The 19,082-nt window shown below is 40.6% G+C and overlaps 1 protein-coding gene across 2 annotated transcripts in view; it reads left to right on the forward strand.

Moving 5' to 3' along the window:
• Nucleotides 1–17,303, forward strand: part of ACP3 (acid phosphatase 3) — a 53,370-nt gene extending 36,067 nt beyond the window's left edge. The window contains exons 10-11 of one of the 2 annotated variants that reach the window (XM_043875462.1): nucleotides 956–1,122; nucleotides 16,806–17,063. In XM_043875462.1, the coding sequence (XP_043731397.1) occupies nucleotides 956–1,122; nucleotides 16,806–16,924 (286 nt within the window). In that variant the 3' untranslated portion in view covers nucleotides 16,925–17,063. Of the gene's footprint in view, nucleotides 1–955; nucleotides 1,123–16,805 lie in introns of both variants that reach the window. The other variant, XM_043875463.1, reaches the window with a different exon arrangement.
• The last annotated feature ends 1,779 nt before the right edge of the window (nucleotides 17,304–19,082 follow it).

Raw genomic sequence — 19,082 nt, forward strand, 5'->3', positions numbered from 1 at the left:
TTCCAATTAGTCAGTTCTTTGCATCAGGTGGCCAAAGCATTGGAGCTTCAGCTTCAGTACCAGTCCTTCCAATAAATATTCAGGGTTGATTTCCTTTAGGATTGACCTGTTTGATCTCCTTGCAGTCCAAGGAACTCTCAAGAGTCTTCTCCAGCACCACAGTTCGAAAGCATCGATTCTTTGGTGTTCTACCTTACATGACTACTGGAAAGACTATGGCTTTGACTATATGGTCCTTTGATGGCAAAGTGATGTCTTTGCTTTTTAATACACTGTCTAGGTTTGTCATAGCTTTCCTTCCAAGAAGTAATCGTCTTCTAATTTCATGGCTGCAATCACCATCCACAAGTGATTTTAGAGCCCAAGAAGAGAAAAACTTCCTCTGCCTCCACTTTTTCCCCTTCTATTTGTGATGGGAACGGATGTCATGCTGTTAGTTTTTCTTATATGTATTATTCAGTTTCATGTTTCTGGCCTGGTTAAGGACAGGGAAGATACATTCATTCAGGGGGAAGACTGGAAGAAATACTGAGAGAGAAAAAAGGACAAAAGGACAGAGCAAATCAGAAGCATGAAAGGGACAGAATAGGAGAAAGAAACCCCAACATCCCACCTGTGCCCTACTTCTTACCTAAAGGTTCACCAAATCACCCCCAAGTCCCCCAACCATTGTGTCTCAGCTCTTTCTCTAACTCAGCATCCCAGGTCCCACCTCACATGCCCCTGGTCATCTAACAAACCAACTCTCCCATTTCCACCCTCCCAATCAGGCCCACCTACCCCAATCCCCCTCTTCCCACAGCTAAACTGGCTAATAGCTACTCATTCCCATAAATTCTTCCACTAGTCCTTCATCTGACATGGTATAGAACAGGTAGAAAGAATTTCATTGGCAGGTCAACAGCACAGATCTAACAGAGTTCTTCCCTCTATTCCCTCCACCTTCCTCCACCAGAGAATACTTCGTAGAGATGTACTATCGGAATGAGACACGATATGAACCACATCCCCTCACGCTACCTGGCTGCACCCTCAGCTGCCCTTTGACGAAGTTTGTTGAGCTGGTTGCCCCCGTTATCTCCCAAGACTGGTCCATGGAGTGTGCCATAAGCAACCATAAAGGTACTGAGGACATTATCAATTAGGGTGAATGCAGAGCTCTGCAGAGAAGGCAGAACATCTTTTTTCCAGATGGATGGTGCTTTGAGACTATAAACTGGCTTCACCCCCATCTTTGAGGGAAATAGGGTTTGGGTGATAATTGTATGTTTCAGAGACCTCAACTTCAGGCAACTCCTATTTCTTCACTGGGCCCTGCCTCTACCTGCCATAAACCTTGTCAACCTACATAAACCGAGGAAGCAGTAATCAAGCAGAAAGCACTTACTTGGGATCAAAGAATTGGAATTCAGGGAACAAGTATCAGACTGATCTCAGAGAAACAGTAGTGAACAATCCTGAAGAGAAATCTTAGTTCTCTGTCCAGGAATCGAACCTGGGTAGCCTGAATGAAAACCAGGAATCCTAACCAGTAGACCAACAGGGACTAGTGGCAAGGGGCGAAATTCCCAGGCTCTTCCCCTCGTTTGAAAGCAAGAATGTTTCAAAGAGGCAAAAATTTTAAAAACAGGTACAAAGTTTATTATTAGCACAACCAATGGGAGAACACACACAGAAGTAGTTTCTATAAGTGAGAAGCTAGGCAGAAATACACACCCACAGAGAAAGGGTGTGGGAGTCCTCTCTAATGAGGAGGAGCACAGTAAAAAGGTGATTTAAATCCCTTATATAAAACAGGCCTTCTGGGTCTTTGTTTACCTTTGGCCAATTATGTTGGTTTTTCATTGTTTTTTTTCACACCTGATCAGTCCTAAGACTCTTCCCAAGATGCGTGTGCAACTTTTTGCTAAGATGGATCCCACTGCAGAAGCCTGTGAGGATATGCCCAAACTTATTATGGTGTGGTACCCTTCCTTTTTTGACCCCCAAGGAGCCTTTGTGAGCATGTGCTGACATGGAAATTTTCCTTGACCTCAGGAGTGGCCATCTTATATCTTTATGTCAGCAGAGCTCAGCTTCTGCCACTAGCTTTGTCCTTGGAGTGTTTCAGTTCAGTTCAGTTCAGTCGCTCAGTCGTGTCCGACTCTTTGCGACCCCATGAATCGCAGCATGCCGGGCCTCCCTGTCCATCACCAACTCCCGGAGTTTACTCAAACTCAAGTTCATCGAGTTGGTGATGCCATCCAGCCATCTCATCCTCTGTCATCCCCTTTTCCTCTGGAGGAGTGTTTAGATGAGACTAAAGCTTCAATTCTACTCCACCTGACATATACACCAGCTGTCCAGTCCTGGGGTCCATCTATCTCCTACCTCAAAACTGGAACAAAATTAGAAATGTAAGAATGTTCTGCATACCTCCCGGGGGCAGGGGGTAACTTATTGGAATATTGAAAGTATAGGTGTGATATTTGTTCTGAGGACAAGAGGAATATGTAAGGCTTTAATTCTGGTATCTTCAGAAAACCTGAACAAACTCTCAGGTCCTGCAGAAACCACTTACTATAAAAGAAGAAATCATATTCAAATAACACTCTTTAGAGTCCTGTAGATTTGCAACTTGCAGATGCAACACATCTAGAAAACACCATGCTACTTTACCAGCACGAATAAAGATGAAACAGGTTCTAGAGATGGTTTCAACTGGATGCCAGAGTCTAGAGTTAAAGCCATTCTCTCTCCTAGTTGGTCATGGGATGACTGACACATCAATTGATGTGTTTATTTATATTCTTTCTTTTCCAAGTAAATATTTGGCCTTGGGACCATCATTCAAATATCCTTTCTCCTTCACGCATGTAAGCCAAATGTAAAATAATGAGTAAAGTCATTTTAGGAAATTCAAAAGCATTACTTTTGAAATGGTGTCTTTAAAAAGTGTGTGTGTGTTTATTTACTTAGAATAATATTCCTGAGGAACAGATTTTAGAGGCTCTATTTTTGTTTTAGGGTTTAATTTTAATGCAATGAGAAGGAAAATATTAATATAAAGTAAAATGACTTGACTGGCTTAAATTAATGTTCTAAATTGAAAATGTATTTAGTTTGGACTTGGCTACTTCAGATAAAGCCTAAACTGATGGGTGGCTCTGCTTCATCTATTTAAGATGGAACTGGCTAAGGAAACAACCTGGGAAAATTTACAATGTAGTAGAGAAGTAAAGAAATGCTTATTACACAAAACAGCAAAGGTTATGCCTAAAGACTCCAAGAGTTGCTATGGGAACAACCCTGGATTTGGAGGGAAGGAGGCTGAAAAGAGTGCCAGGGAGGGCTCCCTACAAAGGTTGAGAGCATATGGAATCAGTTTGGATGGAGGTTTCTTCTACTGATGTGGTATAAGGGCTAAAAATACCCTTATCAAATGTACTAGTTGCTTTAAGTTGGAAAGGATAGTGGAATTACTTAGCAGAAGATTGAGGGTCTAAACAGATTGCCATAGGTTTCCTTCAAGGAGCCAATTTTAATGAGATAAAATGTCATCCCCACAAGAGCAAGGATTTTTATTTGTGGTATTTTCTCATGTATTGGTCCTCAGCAACCAGAAGTGACTGTGCCTGACATGGATTAGTGCTCAATAAATATTTGCTCATGAATATGTAAGTTAGTTACCTTTCTTCCCTGAACCTATTCTTTCTATCTTGACTGGCAGCAATACCTAATACCCTGGGAGTTACCAGGTTATCTCTCTTCATTTTCCACAACTGTCTGTCACCTCTTCTTATCAAATCTACCTACAGTATGTTTGTAGAATTCTTTTCCTTAAAACACAAACATCAGCAAACCTATATCCAGGTAGAGTGAAACACAGTTAAGCAGCAAAACATGTTAATAAAAAGAAAATGTAGGGATTGGTGTGCTGGAGTTAACTCACACAGATCTCAAGAGTGGGAAGTTATGTCTCACTTTCCCACCTTGAGTTCAGTGAATTCACTCTGGATATTTGAAATTGGTCATTGTGTCATGTGGGAGTATTTCCACCACAGAAGTCAATGTTTCAAAAAAAAAAAAAAAAAGAAGTCAATGTTTACCACAATTTGGAGTTTTGTTTTATTGTTTTGGGTTTTTTTTTTTAAATCCAGTCTAGCAGAACACCACTGGTTTTAACTCATAAAAATTTTGTATCATGAGGTGGTCTCCAACAAAGTGAATTCAATATTTGAACTGCTTTAATGAAAAAGGATTCAATTTGTTCTATATGGTCTCAAGGAGTGATGTGAGGGGCAGCAGGTGAACATTTCAGGAAGATAGTGTTCACTGTTGGGAAATCTCTGGGACTGAAAGTGTCCATTGGGGTGGGTGCCCACTTGGAAGGTTGTAGGGGTTGAATGACTCTTTACAAGGACCTTCAAATTTAGCAAATAAAAGTACAGGATACCTAGATAAATTGGATAAATAACCCTAACTACTGAATTCTTATCATTTATTTTAAAAAAAAAAAAAAAAGCTAAATTCAAAGACATTAACAGTGCCCTGATAAAGCCAGTAGAGGAAGCAGTACAAAACCATCAACGGGACATATATTGTGTATACAGAATGCCTGACAAGCCTACTCCTTAGGGTATTTCCATCTATGAAATTCTATTTATTCCTATGAGCAGTGTTTTCACCTGTGCTAGTAGACCCAATTAACTTCATTGTCATATCAACTAGATTAACCAGAGCCTTTTCTGGGAAACTCATAATAAGTCTAAGTTCCATACTATGTTACTTGAAAATAATAACAATTTTTTTGAAAATGCATAATTCCAAAATTTTACTAATACACTTGGACTCTCTTTACTAGCACTCTTCCAACCCCATCTCAACCTCCAACCCCAGTTATTTGATAGGAAAGAGATTTACTGGTAGGAAGTTTTCGTTTCCCCTCATAAGCTTTGTCAAGTTGAGAATCTGTAGCACATAGACACATCCCCAAGATTCAGTCATGAGTTTCTTGCAGGCAGGATCCATACCTTAATCCTCCTTGAACCTTCAGTCAGTAAGCAATGTCTAGAACCTGGTGCCTTTAATCAACATTTGCTAATTGAATAAATGTTCCACCTTCCATACCTAGCCTGATTTCCGAATGTCTGGGCCTAGATGTCAGCAGTCTGGATCTCAGTTGTTCGATAAAGGGGGGAAAGAAGCTATGAATGAGCCTCGAATGTAACTGTAATGTAAAGACCCACTCATTGCCTATATATTCATATATTTATACCACTGTGTCTGTGTCTTTAGCCTCTGTTTCCAGCACAATCGCCTTGGCATTCTCCTGTTCCTCCCCAACCCCCCCCGCCCCCGCTGCTATTTAGAGCCCCTGTTCAGTGATATGCCTTCCAGCACCCCTCCTCCCCCAGAGATGAGACTGTGTGATTACTATACCTTTTTCTCATCCTTGTCATCATCATCAGTTTCTTAGGACATGTCTCATCATTCATTAATGACATTGGGAACGTGCTTTGGTAAACCCCAGCTCACTCATCACTCCTGTCCTCAATCTAGGCAATTCTGACCATCATAATAATTGCCCTACCCATATCCTGCCCACCTCAACAATATGCATCCCTGGGTCAAACCAACCACACAGTTTCTGCATTCTGATTTGCTGAATGGAGCTGAACGAAACCAAGTGTCACCATTTCAAACTATGAACGTTGACATTCCTAGTCCAACCTCAGCTGTATCTTTCAATGCTGCATGATAAATGTATTCATCCTTACTGGACTCTTTTCCTATTTTCTACAGGAAGGTCTTATTGATTTTCCCAAACTTCTAATTCCAACTTTGCTTCTCTAATTCTCATGAGATGTCCTAATAATAACAAAACAATCCACTGAAAACTCTCTCATGTTCTCCTGCCATTGCCTCAAAATATCTCAGTAGCTTTGACCTGCCTTTCCTGCTGTTCTTCAAGAAAACATGCTCCTCCTTGAGCAACCTAACTCCTCTCCTCAGATATATGATCTCACTCCTACAGTCCCCTTGGACCTCCATGAAGCTCTCAGCTTCATTTTCTTCCTCTGCTCTGGCTCTGTCCCCTTTTCTATCAAGAGCACCACCAAGGGCCTGCTCTATATCACTCTCTTCAATCCCAGTTTTCTCACACGAGTAATTTCCACCTATAACTCTATTTCCTTCACTCCCTCCCACTCCTGAACTATTTTGTAAAATTATATTACTCTTCCTTCATTTCTTTGTTGAAACTCATTCATCCCTAATTCATGACTGTGGTTCAGATCATAAACTCCTTATTGCAAAATTCAGAGTTAAATTGAACAAAGTAGGGAAAACACTAGACATTCAGGTATGACCTAAATCAAATCCCTTATGATTATACAGAGGAAGTGACAAATGATTCAAGAAAAAGTAATGCAAACAGGCAAAATGGTTGTCTGAGGAGGCCTTACAAATAGCTGAGAAAAGGAGAGAAGCTAAAGGCAAAGGAGAAAAGGAAAGATATACCCATCTGAATGCAGAGTTCCAAAAAAACAGCAAGGAGAGATAAGAAAGCCTTCCTCCATGGTCAATGAAAAGAATTAGAGGAAAACAACAGAATGGGAAAGACTAGAGATCTCTTCAAGAAAATTAGAGATACCAAGGGAACATTTCATGTAAAGATGGGCACAATAAAGGACAGAAACCATAAGGACCTAGCAGAAGCAGAAATATTAAGAAGAGGTGGCAAGAATACACAGAAGAACTGTACAAAAAAGATCTTAATGACCCAGATAACCATGAAGGTTTTATCACTCACCTAGAGCCAGACATTCTGGAATGTGAAGTCAAGTGGGCCTTAGGAAGAATCACTACAAACAAAGCTAGTGGAGGTGATGGAATTCTGGCTGAGTTATTTCAAGTGCTAAAAGATGATGCTGTGAAAGTGTCACACTTGATATGCTAGCCAATTTGGAAAACTCAGCAGTGGCCACAGGACTGGAAAAGGTCAGTTTTCATTCCAATCCCAAACAAAGGCAATGCCAAAGAATGTTCAAACTACCACACAACTGCACTCATCTCACATGCTAGCAAAGTAATCCTCAAAATTCTCCAAGCCAGGCTTCGATAGTACATGAATCAAGAACTTCCAGATGTTCAAGCAGAAAAGAAAAGGAAGAGGAACCAGAGATCAAATTTCTAACATCTGTTGGGTCATAGAAAAAGCAAGAGAGTTCCAGAAAAATATCTACTTCTGCTTTATTGACTATGCCAAAGCCTTTGGCTGTGTGGATTACAACAAGCTGTGGAAAATTCTTCAAGACATGAGAATACCAGATCACCTGACCTTCCTCCTGAGAAATCTGTATGCAGGTCAAAAAGCAACAGTTATAACTGGACGTGGAACAACAGACTGTTTCCAAATCGGGAAAGGAGCACGTCAAGGCTGTATACTGTCACCCTGCTTATTTAACTTACAAGCAGAGTACATCATGCAAAATGCTGGGTTGGATGAAGCTCAAGATTGTCAGGAGAAATATCAATAACCTCAGATACACAGATGACACCACCCTTATGGCGAAAGCGAAGAACTAAACATCTTCTTGATGAAAGTGAAAAAGTAGGCTTAAAACTCAGCATTCAAAAAACTAAGATCATGGCATCTGGTCCCATCACTTCATGGCAAATAGACAGGGAAACAGTGAGAGACTTTATTTTCTTGAGCTCCAAAATCACTGCAGATGGTGAGTGCAGCCATGAAATTAAAAGATGCTTGCTCCTTGGAAAAAAAGTTATGACCAACCTAGACAGCATATTTAAAAGCAGAGACATTACTTTACCAACAAAGGTCCATCTAGTCAAAGCTATAGTTTTTCTAGTAGTAATGTATGGATGTGAGAGTTGGACTGTGAAGAAAGCTGAGTGCCAAAGAATTGATGCCTTTGAACTGTGGTGTTGGGGAAGACTCTTGAGAGTCCCTTGGACTGCAAGGAGATCCAACCAGTCCATCCTAAAGGAAATCAGTCCTGAATATTCATTGGAAGGACTGATGCTGAAGCTGAAACTCATATCCTTTGGCCACCTGGTGTGAAGAACTGACTCCTTGGAAAAGACCCTGATGCTGGGAAAGATTGAAAGCAGGAGGAGAAGGGGACAACAGAGAATGAGATGGTTGGATGGCATCACTGACTTGATGGACATGAGTTTGAGCCAGCTTCGGGAATTGGTGATGGACAGGGAAGCCTGGCGTGCTGCAGTCCATGGGCTTGCAAAGAGTCTGACACAACTGAGTGACTGAACTGAATGAACTCATGCCTAATTCAGTGAAACTTTGTGAAACTTTTCCTGTCAGAATCACGTATCTCCATTTTACAGGCTAGAAAATCAAACCTCAGAAAAGAATTGCCATGAGTAGTAGGGTTCAAGCCTAAAGCACTCTCCAACATCATATTTTCACTATATCTCTTCTCTTTCCTTGCACACTATCTAGTGAACTATTCTCTTTGGACAAATACACCAAAATAGCATTGATGGGTCAAAGTTTATGAACATTAAAGAAACAATAGATATTTATTCAGTACCTATTATGTACTTGATATGTGCCTAGGTAGGAGTCAGTAAGTTTGCTGAGGAAACAACAGCAAGACCAGAGAATTTTTCCCTATGTGTCTTGTAAACTTTGACATGGATGTGGGGAGGGAGGCAAGGAGGACAGAGAGAGAGGAGAATTCAACAACCTCAAACAATTAAGTATGGTGAGTATTGTAATGAAGAACACAGAGGTAACTATAAATACATATAGCAGAGGCAATTATCTGAGGTCTAAGGTATCAGAGAAATCTTTTCCAAGGGAGAGATGTTTAAACAAAAACCAGAAGGAAACAGGGAATTAACCAGGTTAGTGGAGAGGAGGAGAAAAGAAAATGTTATACATGAACTGGGAAAATGTATAAAGACCAAGAGGTTTAGGGTTAGGAGCATTTTAGGAATTGAAAAAAGTGTGTCTGATGAGAGTACAATCTCTTCAGTCCTCACATGCTGGAAAGGAAGGCATTAAGTGTCTTGTAGGTCAAGTTAACTAACTCTGGTCATTAAAGGGTTTTATCCAGAGGACAGATGATGTGACTAGCCTCTTGATTTGGACAGACCTCTTCGGTTACAGTGGGGAGAGCAGATTGAAGAAAAGTGGTTCTGAGAGCAGGAGAACAGTTGGGAGGCTGTTGAAATAATATCCCGCCCACCGCTCCCCACCCCCGCCCCCACAAAAAACAAAATACTAGTACATGTGAACAAAAAAAGCAAAAATATTCAAAGGCAGAAAAGAAGTACAGTAGACAGGACTTGGGGATTTATGGCACCAGGAAGAAGTTGATACATACTGCCAGAATAGTTTTCAATTAGTACCAATTCACACTGCCTTCAGCAGCTTTCATGTGTCCCCATGTAGTAGGACATATTGTCAGCCATTACCAGCACTAGACCTCTTTGCGGTAAGATATAAGTAACCACTCTCTTTTCTCAGATTCCAGAACATTTCTCTGTCAAACTCACAAAATCCTTTACAGTACAAGGGAATGTATACTTTAATAAATAAACATGGCGGGGGGGGGGTAAGGAAAGCGAGAGAGAGAGTCTTCTCTTTGTTCTCAGATTTTTTGTTGAGTTTCTACTGGATTGGTAACTTCCACCAACCCCCGAAATGATGGTGTCCAGGGCCCTGTCCCTGGTTTCCTCCTTCCACAGTCACCATGAGCCAGGGTTACTTAAGAGTCTATCTTCTTCTACCGTCCTTATTTTCATATCTATATATAGATTTTTAGACCTGTTTTTTTCCAGTTGCCTACTGATCATCTCTACCAGGATAATAATCCATCTCAATCCTATATTTGAAACAAATTTTATTATCTCCTTTACTCCAGATGGATCCTTTCCAATGTGCTTTCAATCTCACTTTCAGTTCAGTTCATTTCACTCGCTCAGTCCTGTCCGATTTTTTGCGACCCCAAGAATCGCAGCACGCCAGGCCTCCCTGTCCATCACCAACTCCCGGAGTTTACTCAAACTCATGTCCACTGAGTCAGTGATGCCATCCAGCCATCTCACCCTCTGTCGTCCCCTTCTCCTCCTGCCCCCAATCCCTCCCAGCATCACGGTATTTTCCAATGAGTCAACTCTTCGCATGAGGTGGCCAACTATTGGCGTTTCAGCTTCAGCATCAGTCCTTCCAATGAACACTCAGGACTGATCTCCTTTAGGATGGACTGGTTCGATCTCTTTGCAGTTCAAGGGACTCTCAAGAGTCTTCTCCAACACCACAGTTCAAAAGCATCAATTCTTTGGCGCTCAGCTTTCTTCACAGTCCAACTCTCACATCCATACATGACCACTGGAAAAACCATAGCCTTGACTAGATGAACCTTTGTTGGCAAAGTAATGTCCCTGCTTTTTAATATGCTATCTAGGTTGGTCATAACTTTCCTTCTAAGGAGTAAGTGTCTTTTAATTTCATGGCTGCAATCACCATCTGCAGTGATTTTGGAGCCCCCACAAATAAAGTCAGCCACTGTTTCCACTGTTTCCCCATCTATTTCCCATGAAGTGATGGGACCAGATGCCATGATCTTAGTTTTCTGAATGTTGAGCTTTAAGCCAACTTTTTCACTTTCCTCTTTCACTTTCATCAAGAGGCTTTTTAGTTCCTCTTCACTTTCTGCCATAAGGGTGATGTCATCCGTATATCTGAGGTTATTGATATTTCTCCCAGCAATCTTGATTCCAGCCTGTGCTTCTTCCAGCCCAGCATTTCTCATGAGGTACTCTGCATATCAGTTAAATAAGCAGGGTGCCAATATACAGCCTTGATGTACTTCTTTTCCTATGTGGAACCATTTGCAGCTTAATTATCTTATTTATCCAACCTAGAACTCATGGAGTGGCGTTGACCACAATGTCCACTTTACCAGTATATTTAGTCCATCATAAAGCCTGTCAATTCTTCTTTAGAAGTATCTCTTGAATTCCCTCATCTGCATTGTCAGGGCCACACTTCCAGTGCTGCATCCAGTGCTCAGTATCTTATCAAAGCCATTTTAATAGCTATCAGGCTGAGAATATCTCCACCGTCTTCCCTTTTTCCAGTTTTTCTTTTTTTTTTTTTTTTAAACCAGAAATTAGGCCATGTCACTTCAATGTGTAGTAATTGCTGATAATTTCCATTTGCCTCATGACAAACTAGAACTTGTAAAACCTGAGCCTCAACCTACATATCTGGTCTCAACTCACCACAACCTATATTCCAGTCACATGCAACCACTCACTATTTCCCCAAGACACTCTCATGCAGTTCATTATGTCTCATGACAAAATTCTATTTACCTCAAAGTCCAACTCAAATCTTATCATTTTCTCAGAAGACTTTCCAAATTCTATCTCTTCCAAGTAGAACACGTCATGGTAATCTCAACTTTCTCTCTGTTCAAATGGCATTATATTTTACACCTCTATTTTACTATTACATAATTTCGTGATTATCTAGTTCTCTCATTAGATATTGATCTCCTCAAGAGCAAGGATGTTGGAACCCCAGAACCCAACACATAGCTGGCCTGACATTTGGTTACTCACTGCATATCTAGGAAGGAACAAAGGAAGGGGAAAGACTAGGAAAGTATATGACAACTCGGCCAAAAAAATTGAAAATAAATTTCCAAATACAGAAATTCAGTCATGGACATTAATTTTAAAGAATTGTTAGCCTCTGCCTTCTTCCTTCATTTTCATTTAGTCCTTTCCTTTCTTCTTCAATTCTGTTTATTCTGTTTAGTTTCCTCCAACTTTAACTCCATCTGCAGTGCTAATGGCACTGGTCCACCAAGATCTAATTTGATTAATATTCACTTTCTTATGATACTAAGAGGCATTCTGACACCGGGAGAAAAAATACTGAAATAAGAGTTGAGAAGATATATGAGCTCTAGATCATTAATTTCTTTCATAAATATCTATTGATTATTTTTTATTGAAGGATAATTGCTTTACAGAATTTTGTTGTTTTCTGTCAAACCTCAACATGAGTCAGCCATAGGTATAAAAAAGTTAATTTAAAAAATGTTTATTGAGCTCCTGCTGTGTGACAGATAGTGTTCTAAGTATTTGGGATACATTCGTGAACAAAAAAGATAAAGGTTCTTGACCTTGTGATGCATACATTCTGTTAGAAGGAAATAGAGATGGATAATGAATAATAAACATAGTAAATAAGTACTTTGGAAGGGGAGGGTCACAAGTGACAATTGGGGATGGGTGTGGGGAGAAGGCATATAGGTTGCATTTTCAAACAGAAAGTCCTCATTGAGAAGATAAGATCTGAACAAGGAAAGTGATGGAGTTACCTGGTACAGGGATTTGTGAGAAAAGTGTCTTCAGTTCAGTTCAGTCGCTCAGTCATGTCGCTCTTTGCCACCCCATGAACTGCAGCACGCCAGACCTCCCTGTCCATCAGCAACTCCCGGAGTCCACCCAAACCCATGTCCATTGAGTCGGTGATGCCATCCAACCATCTTATCCTCTGTCATCCCTTTCTCCTCCTGCCCTCAATCTTTCCCAGCATCAGGGTCTTTTCAAATGAGTCAACTCTTCACATCAGGTGGCCGAAGGATTGGAGTTTCAGCTTCGACATCAGTCCTTCCAATGAACACCCAGGACTGATCTCCTTTAGGATGGACTGGTTGGATCTCCTTGCAGTCCAAGGGACTCTCAAGAGTCTTCTCCAACACCACAGTTCAAAAGCATCAATTCTTCGGCACTCAGCTTTCTTTATAGTCCAACTCTCACATCCGTACATGACCACTGGAAAAACCATAGATTTGACTAGACAGACCTTTGTTGGTAAAGTAATATCTCTGCTTTTTAATATGCTGTCTAGGTTGGTTATAACTTTCCTTCCAAGGAGTAAGCGTCTTTTAATTTCATGGCTGCAATCACCATCTGCAGTGATTTTGGAGCCCCCACAAATAAAGTCAGCCACTGTTTCCACTGTTTCCCCATCTATTTCCCATGAAGTGATGGGACCAGATGCCATAATCTTAGTTTTCTGAATGTTGAGCTTTAAGCCAACTTTTTCACTCTCCTCTTTCACTTCCATCAAAAGGCTCTTTAGTTCTTCACTTTCTGCCACAAGGGTGGTGTCATCTGCATATCTGAGGTTATTGATATTTCTCCTGGCAATCTTGATTCCAGCTTGTGCTTCATCCAGCCCAGCGTTTCTCATGATGTACTCTGCATATAAGTTAAATAAGCAGGGTGACAATATACAGCCTTGACATACTCCTTTTCCTATTTGGAACCAGTCTGTGTTCCATTTCCAGTTCTAACTGTTGCTTGCTGACCTGCATACAGGTTTCTCAAGAGACCGGTCAGGTGGTCTGGTATGCCCATCTCTTTCAGAATTTTCCACAGTGTATTGTGATCCACACAGTCAAAGGCTTTGGTGTAGTCAATAAAGCAGAAATAGATGTTTTTCTGGAACTCTCTTGCTTTTTCAATGATCCAGAAGATGTTGGCAATTTGATCTCTGGTTCCTCTGCCTTTTCTAAAACCAGCTTGAACATCTGGAAGTTCATGGTTCACGTATTGCTGAAGCCTGGCTTGGAGAATTTTGAGCATTACTTTACTAGCGTGTGAGATGAGTGCAATTGTGCAGTAGTTTGAGCATTCTTTGGCACTTTCTTTCTTTGGGATTGGAATGAAAACTGACCTTTTCCAGAGAACAGTGTCTAGGCAATGTTAAAACTATAGCAAATGAGGTAAAGGGGAGAATGCCTGGAATGTTTGAGCAACAAAAAGGAGTGCGGTGGCCAAAAGAGAATAAGTCAAAGAAGAGCGTAGGAGAGGAAATCCAAGAGGCTAATATAGAGCCTTCTAAACTATTATCATCAGGATTTTGACTTTCATTCTGAGTGAGATAAGCATTCATTGCAGACTGTAAGTAGAGGAGTGGCATGATTTGACCTGAAACCACTTGGCTTCTGTGTTAAAAAGAGACTGGGAGTGATAAAGGATAGAAGCTAGGAAGAAGTCAGAGGTACTTATCCCACAAAAAAATTGGTGGTTCAAAACAGACTGGTGGCTGAGAAAGGGAGAAATCACTGGTTTGCAGATATAGTTGTTGGTAGGACTACAGGATTTCCTGACATATTCGGCATAGGATGTGAGAGAAAGGGAGGAGTCAAGGGAGACTCCAAGATTTGGGGACTGAGACTCTAGAAGTAGGAAATTTCCATCGACTGAGGTGGGGAATGCTGTGGGAACAACACACTTAGTGAGGGAGATGCATGGGGCATAACAGGACTGGGAGGTGAGCTTTGGACTTGTTGAGACTGAAACGACTATTAGATGTCCCAGCTAATGTGCTGAATACACAGTTGGATATATAAACCTTGAATTTGGGGAAGATTAAAATTTGGAAGTCGTTAGTGAATCAGTCAGTCAGTTCACTCGCTCAGTCGTGTCTGACTCTTCGAGACCCCGTGACTGCAGCACGCCAGGCCTCCCTGTCCATCACCAGCTCCCAGAACTTGCTCAAACTCATGTCTGTCAAGTTGGTGATGCCATCCAACCATCTCATCCTCTGTTGTCCCCTTCTCTTCCTGCCTTCAATCTTTCCCAGCATCAGGGTCTTTTCAAATGAGTCAGCTCTTTGCATCAGGTGGCCAAAGTATTGGAGTTTCAGCTTCAGCATCAGTCTTTCCAATGAATATTCGGGACTGATTTCCTTTAGGATTGACTGGTTGGATCTCCTTGAAGTCCAAGGGACTCTCAAGAGTCTTCTCCAACACCATGCTTCAAAAGTATTAATTCTCTGCTGGTCCAACTCTCACATCCATACATGACTACAGGAAAAACCATAGCTTTGACTAGATGGACCTTTGTTGGCAAAATTATGTCTCTGCTTTTTAGAGAATTAGTGAATAGATGGTTTTAAACCCATAAGACTGATAAGATGCCATGTATTTCAATCCAAATGCAATTACCTCCTTACCTTAATCTCTCTGCTTCTCATTTTCTTCATCTCTGCAATAAGTTTAGGTTAAATAAGAGATTTTCAGCTATGTTCCATGGAGCACTAGGGTTCTGTGGACAGGGCTACCAGGATCAGAGAGATGTTTGCTCTCCTATTACTTAAGCCAACAAGCAATCCCATACTTTTACAGTGAAAATCAGATATACATTTAGAGATGGTGCAAGCTGATATTTATAATATATATATACTATCATGGACTAGGGTATTGTTGGGTGAGAGGATAGGTTTCCAGATGAAATAATGAATAGCATCTCATGAAAAAACAACCGCATATATCTGCTTCATGACTGGTCAACTATCAAAGGGATAGCATGTATGTGTAATAAGCATACAAAGCATGTATGTGTAATAAGCATGTATGTGTAATAGCATGTATGTGTAAATAAGCATACAAAATAGCAGTAGTATCAGTTCAGTTCAGTTCAGTCACTCAGTCTGTGTCGAAATCTTTGCAACCCTATGAACTGCAGCATGCCAGGCCTCCCTGTCCATCACCAACTCCCAGAGCCTACCCAAATTCATGTCCATTGAGTCGGTGATGCCATCCAACCATCTTACCCTCTGTCGTCTCCTTCTCCTCCCACCTTCAGTCTTTCCCAGTATCAGCATCTTTTCAAATGAGTCAGCTCTTCGCATCAGGTGGCCAAAGGATTGGAGTTACAGCTTCAATATCAGTCCTTCCAAGGAACACCCAGGACTGATCTCCTTTAGGATGGACTGGTTGGATCTTCTTGCTGTCCAAGGGACTCTCAAGAAGAGTCTTCTCCAACACCACAGTTCAAAAGCATCAATTCTTGGTGTTTAACTCTCACATCCATACATGACTACTGGAAAAACCATAGCCTTGACTAGATGGACCTTTGTTGACAAAGTAATGTCTCTGCTTTTTAATATGCTGTCTGGGTTGGTCATAACTTTCCTTCCAAGGAGTAAGCATCTTTTAATTTCATGGCTGCAATCACCATCTGCAGTGATTTAGTTATCCTAAAAATGCTTACCATACACAGTATGTGCTCAAGGTTTCCTCTTTAAAAGATATTTACTGAAAATCGAATTCAGAGAGCAAACGTTGATATTCTATTTCTTTAAGACTCAATTAATGATCACAGTTGAGTATTCAGAATGCCTTTGACCCTGACACCATGAACAGCTAATTTTAACTGTAGAAAAATGCACCAAAAAATGCATTAAGTTATTGCTGAAGGAGAACCTTAGAAATACTTCAGTCAATTACCCTCACTTTATAGTGGAAGAATATGTGTGTGCTCAGTCACTCAGTTGTGTCCGACTCTTTGTGACTCCATGGACTGTAGCCCACCGAACTGAGGCCCAAATATCAAAGGTCATGCTGGAACTGGAACATAGGTCATTTCCTGACTCTTAGTCTGGTGCTATTTTCATCTTACTATGCTATATGAAATATACTATTTCATGGCTCGCAGAGTCAGACAAAACTGCGTGAATGAACTGAACTGAACTGATGGCTGCTTTAGAAATGCCACTGACATTTTATTTTATTTTATTTTATTTTTTATTTTTTTTTAATTTAAATACTGAGATATTATGTTTTTTTTTAATTTTTATTTATTTATTATTTTTTTTGTCATACATTGATATGAATCAGCCATAGATGAAGGTAGAAACCAACACTGATGTGTAATCTTCATATTTTCCTAATACATGAATTTTATGATCTTTATGTTTTCCCAATCCTTTATTTTACACTAATGTTCTTCCTATTTTCTCACAGTTCTAAGGATCATCCTTGCCATCATCTTTTGCCTGGTGTCTGGTGTCCTAATGGTGCTGCTGTTTATCCTCATCCGCCATGGGCCCTGCTGGCAGAGAGACTCCTATGGAAACATATGAACAGATGGCTGAATAAGAGCAGACATGCCAGGCCAACCCCCTGTGATGCAGCATTCAGAGGACAGGCTTCCACACTGTGGGCATTGTGCTGCCCTTTGAATTTGCCTAGAGAAGAGTCTGAATTCACAGCAACTCAGGGACAGCCACCCGATGCATTGATGAATTAACACCCAGATTACTTAGGTCTTCTCATTGTTGAACTCATCCTGGTACAGGCTTCTCATTCAGCTAGAAGGAAATACTTCTGCAACAGATAATTGTATTCTCTGGCACCAATGTCCAGAGTAAAATAAGAAGTGAAACTCCAATCAGCATTTTGCCTCCAAAGAGCAAAAAATTACAAGGGATGACAAAGACACAGATTAAAGATTTGATAATGGGAAAAATTAGACTAGAAATAGTATTATATGGGTCTTCCCTGATAGCTCAGTTGGTTAAGAATCCACCTGTAATGCAGGAGACTGCATTTCAATTCCTGGGCTGTGAAGATCCACTGGAGAAGGGATAGGCTACCCACTCCAGTATTCTTGGGTTTCCCTGGTGGCTCAGCTGGTAAAGAATCCGCCTGCAATGTGGGAGAGCTGGGTTTGATCCCTGCATTGGGAAAATCCCCTGGAGAAGGGAAAGACTACCCACTCCAGTATTCTGGCCTGGAGAATTCTATGGACTAAATAGTCCATGGAATTGTAAAGAGTCGGACAGGAATAAGTGACTTTCACTTTCACTTTTTCAGGAGGATTCTTAAAAAAGTAGGATTCAGTGAGAAGGTATACGAATATTTCTTAACTCTTAAGCACACTCCTGGAAAGAAAACCCCACAGTTTTTGATAGCTGACAGATTTCTCTGTGTGTGTCTGCCTATTCATACACTTACACACTCATATCTACAGTGAAGATGCCTTAGGTGTTTCATTCTCAGAAACTATAATAGCAACTACTTTAGCTGTTGATAATGTAGCTCATCATTTTCCTCACAATTTGTATAATGGGAAAAAACTAGAACATTCACGTAGCCATGGTTCTTTTTTTTTTACTTCCACTATTACAGCTACATATTATTTGTAGTTTTGATGTCCTTATTTCATTTCAAAAGTAAGAGATTTTATTTTGATAAGGGCTACTCATGGTTATGATGAAATAATATGTATTTTAATTTTAATTGCTACAAATATATCTGAATTTCTCAAATGATGAGATTGAAAGGAAAATGCACAGTAGGATGATAACCCACTTTCTCAGCTCTGCACTGGTTTTAGTCCATCAACTTGGAACAAGTTCTTTTAAATATCTTAAACATTGGTTTCATAATCTAAAACTGAAGAGTCTAGACTAAATGAACATAGAAGTCACTTCTAGTTCTAATGTTCTATATATATATTTTTTTTCTCATTTTATGCTATGCATTGATCATTGCCAAAGCAAGCACTTTTATAAATGGTACCATTGTACTAAGCCTGAAATTTATTCTAATCAACTTTATTTTGTGCTGAGCCTCCTATCACAGGAAATTCAATCTCATTCACTGGTAGGGTTCTTCACTTCCTCAGGTACTACTTAAGGTCCCAGAATGTACCTAGTGGGACAGAAAACCCACTCATAACCCACCCCATCTCTTTGTCTCAGGAGTATTTCTTTCTCCTTGGATCCCACAAATTTCACCTACTAAAATTTAAGCACTTACCTCTCTCATTCCCACTTCCTACATAATTCTCACTAAGCCAAGACTATCACAAACAAAAGCCTTAGAAGGAGTTGTCATTTCTTGCCTCATATCCGCTGCTTCCTGCTGCAATGCAAAGGGCTCAAGGACAAAGAAATGCAAGATCTGGCTACATTCTCAGCTTGTGAAAGGGAAAAACATCCATAGACAACCCAAAACCTACTACTGGACACTGTGCTGCCTTTCAGAGAGATGAGATCCAGCTCCACTGACCAGAACACAGGCACAAGTTCCCCCAGCCAGGAAACCATCAGAGGACACAAACTCCTTCTCCTGTAGGAAACTGGGCTTGTGAAAATATGCAGCATTGATACTTCAACAAAACATAAGCAAGAAAATGGCAGAATATATTATGAGAGGGCACTGTGACTTACAGAAAGTCTTTTCTCAGCCCTGGCAGCTCTGAACTAAATCAGAACCCTGCTTATGGCAGCAGGA

The sequence above is a fragment of the Cervus elaphus genome, chromosome 19 (assembly GCF_910594005.1).
Source record: "Cervus elaphus chromosome 19, mCerEla1.1, whole genome shotgun sequence".
Classification (NCBI taxonomy): Eukaryota; Metazoa; Chordata; class Mammalia; order Artiodactyla; family Cervidae; genus Cervus; species Cervus elaphus.